General features: G+C 43.0%; 1 protein-coding gene across 1 annotated transcript; it reads right to left on the reverse strand.

Annotated features, from left to right (window-relative positions):
• Window positions 1-701: 701 nt before the first annotated feature.
• LOC120243158 (prolyl-tRNA synthetase associated domain-containing protein 1) lies at window positions 702-2,774 on the reverse strand. Its single transcript, XM_039249200.1, has 2 exons — window positions 2,544-2,774; window positions 702-1,222 (listed from the first exon to the last, which is right to left on the reverse strand). Exons 1-2 carry the CDS (start codon window positions 2,625-2,627, stop codon window positions 791-793), a joined length of 516 nt encoding a protein of 171 aa, XP_039105131.1. The 5' UTR covers window positions 2,628-2,774; the 3' UTR covers window positions 702-790.
• Between the last annotated feature and the right edge of the window lie 1,782 nt (window positions 2,775-4,556).

Raw genomic sequence — 4,556 nt, forward strand, 5'->3', positions numbered from 1 at the left:
TTTCTAACCTCTCAAAGACAAAACAAATCTTTACTTAATCTTCATTCCTCAAAGATAACCACTATCAATAATATATTCCTTTTTTTCTCTATGTACAATATAATTTTATATATGCTGTTTTTCCAAGTTGCTCTTTTCAAGTACAGTAAACACCCTAAAGATGTAAGGTAGTTAATTTTAGTTAAACTAACCTTAATCTTAATTGTTAATCTATTCTTAATTGTGGAAGCCATTCCTCTATTGAGTAGTTGTCATGGGAGATGGAAGGTGGAATCTCTGAGCTGACTAAATAACCTCAATACATCTCTCTCTCTTTTTTTTTTTAAGCTTTAAGTTTTTATTTATTCATGGTGATGGTAGGAGCAGAAAGAGAGGGGAGAGAGAATCCCAAGCAGGCTCATGCTGTCAGCATGGAACCCAATGCGGGGCTCAAACCCACAAACCTTAAGACCGTGACCTGAGCTGAAGTCAAGAATCATACACTTAACTGACTGAGCCATTCAGGAACCACTCAAGCTTTCCAAAAGCAGCTCCTTTATAGGGCGCCTGGCTAGCTCAGTCAGTAGAACATTTGACTCTGGATCTCAAAGTTCTGAGTTTAAGCCCCACATTGGGTGTAGATTACTTTAAAAAATAATTTCAAAAAGCAGCTCCTTTTAGATGAAATGTCCCTCCTAAAATTAGTCACCAAACCAAGGTGCTAAATATTCTTACCACTTTTAATGTTTTCTATAAATTACAAATAAGAAAAACAGATTGCAGAAATAACGTATTCTAAGTATCAGTCCAGTTAGTTTTTATCAAAATTTAGTATTATGGGATCATGTCCTGTCTTCTTCACAAATGTGAGAAAGTCTTCAGGGCTCAATCCCATAGTTGCAGCATTGGTCATTGGATGAAAGTACACCTTTTCATGTCCACCTTCCAAAAAAGCAGAATCCAGAACAAATTTCACATCTCCATCATCACAGAAGAGTGCCAAAGGTGTGGCACAGCCTTGGCCAACTTTTAGTTTTTCTAGCATGGCTGTTTCATCAGCAAACCGAAGATTTCCACTTCCAACACCTAACTGCTTAGCAAGATCATTTAAATTGACTTGTCTATCATGAAGAACTGTCACCAGCCAATATCCTTTTTTCTTCTTGTCTTTAAGGAATAAGTTCTTACTATGTGCTCCTTTCAGATGCTGAATATGAGTCATCATTTCTTCAACTGTAAACACCTGTAAAATATCACACGAAAAGTTTTAAAATAATGCACGTACACACACTGCACACATACACAGCTCTACGTACTCTGCTTGATGGGTGAAAACAGCAATGTTAGGGAGTACTCAGTGCCATGGATTATCACTGGTAGAGACCCATTTCCAGCCCGTTACCAAATAACAGTACACCTTGCTACCTCAGTCCCTCTGAGGACATATTAGGCCAGTTCTCTATTCAGTGTGCTGGCCAAGCCCTCACATTCTTTAAGTGATTCTTTCTTTACTTTAAACTTCTGGGTACTACTGAAAGTTTTACAGCAGCTCTGAGCCTTCCACTACATCCAGACCATGTGACAACCTCCACTTTACAAATATATAACCACAATGAGGCTGAGAGAACAGGGAAGGGAATAAGACTCTGGACTAATAACCTCAGAAGAGCTGGCAATATGCACAGGTAAAGAAGGCAGAGTACAGGGGCGCCTGGGTGGCTTAGTTGGTTAAGCGTCCGACTTTCGCTTAGGTCATGATCTCGCGGTTCGTGGGTTCGAGCCCCGCATCAGGCTCTGTGCTGGCTGCCAGCTTGGAGCCTGGAGCCTGTTTCAGTCTGTGACTCCCTCTCTCTCTGGCCCTCCCCTGCTCATGCTGTCTCTCTCTCTCTCCTAGAAACGAATAAAAAAAAAAAAAAAAAAAAGAAGAAGGCAGAGTACACTTATAAGTCTAAGTGTACTTCTATAGGAGAGAAGGTCAGAGACAATGATAAAAGTTTTGATGTTAAATGTGTAAGGTTGAAGCACTGTATTTGTCTACCCTTCCAAGGTCACCATATTTAGTTATCATTAGCTGTCATTCAGGCCTTGGGTAAAAATTATGTATGTCCCTGTATCACTCAAGTTCCCCTGGCTGCGCGAAATGTTTGCAAATCTTCACATCAATGCACTAAATTATGTTAATATCAAACTCTCAAAGTTTGGTGTCCTGCTATATGCATGAGGCCTGATACGTGGTAGGCATTACAGAGACAGTTTACTGCCTGGTAACTTAGCTACACATAAAGTGGGCACACTGATGCAACTTTCAACACCAGTTTAAGATGCACTAGTTTTCAGAATGTGATCAAGTCGCTCCAAGAGAAAAACGTTTAAGTTTTCCCACAATAACATTTTAGTCCCGAGAGGCCTTTGATGTTCTGTCGCGTCCCTTTGATGCTCTGGAACCTGGGAAATGTCCTAGAACGGATGCTTCTGCGGCACATCCCCGCTGGTGCCTCTGGTCTTCACGGCCTCACCCGAGAGACCCCGCAGCGGAGCCCACCCCTCCGGCAGCAGCCCCTCACCTCTGGGTGCTCCACTACCTCTGTGCGGATGGCCAGGGCGCCGAGCCGCTCCTCCAGCGCCGCCCGCAACTCGGCACCAGCCATGCTGCTGTAGTGGCCTGCGGACGCTGCACGGACACGCGGTAACCCAGCGTGGCTTGCCGCGCGGCAGGCCGACTGAAGACGAGCGGAAGTGCCCGGAGGAGGCGGCCCCGGAAGCCCAGTGCGGCGCCTTCCGGAGGCGGAGTCGTGCAGTCCTCGCCCGCCCTTCCGACGGACGCCACGCGTTTTGGAAGTCTACAGAGACGGTACAGCGAAACCTGCGGCGTTTCTCGTCCAGCGTTCCACGGGAGGAAGGCACTTGCATTTCATACCCTTCCCCAACCCTTCTTCAGGTTCCGTTGGTGCAGCGTATCTTTCACTTAAACAATATCAGGACCACCTAGCAAAGTTAAGTGTAGGGAGTTTGGGAGAACATCAGGAGAGGATGTCACCGAGGGCTGGCGCCAGGCAGAGGAACTCCTTACCTGTTCCCCTGCCTTCGAAATGTACTTTCTGCCCAGTGTTCCAGTCCTGGGAGCCACTTAAAGGGCATTGACTTGGGAGAGTAATGTGTTATTGAAACCATCGGGAGAGTTTTGTGCCTGAATTCCCCGTAAGGCCTCTGTATAAACTCAAGATGCTGGCAGGTGCGTGCAGAGATCCCCGCTGCCCTGTGGCTACCCAAGTCAAGCCTCCTATTAAGTTCCGTTGCTTATTAAACTTGTCACTAATCAGTATAGAATGGGCTGACCCTTTCTCCGTCTTTCTCCGTGCCTTTACTGGGTGTGGGGAAGGGAGCAGTTTCAGGTTTTACCTGAGGAACTTAGGTTTTAAACCAACAGGGAGAGAGGGGGGCTCCAAAATGCCTATTCTTTCATAACTTTCCAACTTTTCATTCATAAATTACAATTTTACACTTGACCTTGTCTGAAGTTACTTTCTGTATGATTCAACACAAATAACTCACGATGGCAGCCACAACTCAGCTTTTTCAGAGGCAGTTTGCCAACCTCTTGGTGGGATGTTTTCCATTATCCTGTGAAACACCACTTTTTTCCACCAGGTTTCTTTCTAAGAATGAAATTAGAAAGTAGAATAGGAAAGATCACCCATTTGAAGACACGGCATATCCCAAATAATCGTTCTTAAATACTTGAAAATGTTCAAGAAACCCCAAATCCAATCATGGTGAACTAAGGAAACGTGAAAGAAGAGTTGGAATCTGATTGTAACTAAGATATGTAACTATGTCAAAAGTAGGAAAACTGTAACCAAGGGTTACTCCATGACAGCTACAAGAGAGGAACACACAAAGAACAAAAACTGGCATTTGCATCCCGCACATTGTCTAGGCAATTGAGTTTTCTCTCCTACAAGTCTCTTTGGAAATGAACTGCCACCCATCAGTTATGCAAGACAGGAATCTCCCTCCAACACACCACACAAACACACACACATTCTATAGCTAATCCATCACAGTTCAATTTCTAAAATCCTTCCACTTCTCACCACTTTCATCACCCCAGCCTAAACTACTATCATTTCCCCACTTGGTTGATATAATGTTCTCTCTCTCTAAGCGAGTCTTAACAACTGAAGCTTCATTTTATTATAAAATGAAGCTAAATCTGTATGGTAAAAGAATTTTATATCACTGCTTTAAAACTGTCCTAACCCAGGGTTAATGCAATATTTATCGTGCATTTATGCCAGCATTGTATTAAATACAAAAATGCTATCCTTGCCATAGTCCTTTGTCTTTAAAGCAAATATAATCTCAGGTTTATGTCAGAAACAACATGAAACAGGTTACATTCAAAATGATCAGCATGAGCTTGAGGAAATTGATATCTAGTCACAGAACTTGAATTTAAAAAAAGTTATAGAAATCTCACAATTCTAGGAGAGGGTTAATATCTGATAAATACAGTTTACTGAATTATTTTACAAACAAAGATTTAATAAGCAAGAAGTCTTGTGGTTGTCTACAAG

Source organism: Hyaena hyaena, unplaced genomic scaffold, assembly GCF_003009895.1.
Source record: "Hyaena hyaena isolate Hyena2069 unplaced genomic scaffold, ASM300989v1 scaffold_332, whole genome shotgun sequence".
Classification (NCBI taxonomy): domain Eukaryota; kingdom Metazoa; phylum Chordata; class Mammalia; order Carnivora; family Hyaenidae; genus Hyaena; species Hyaena hyaena.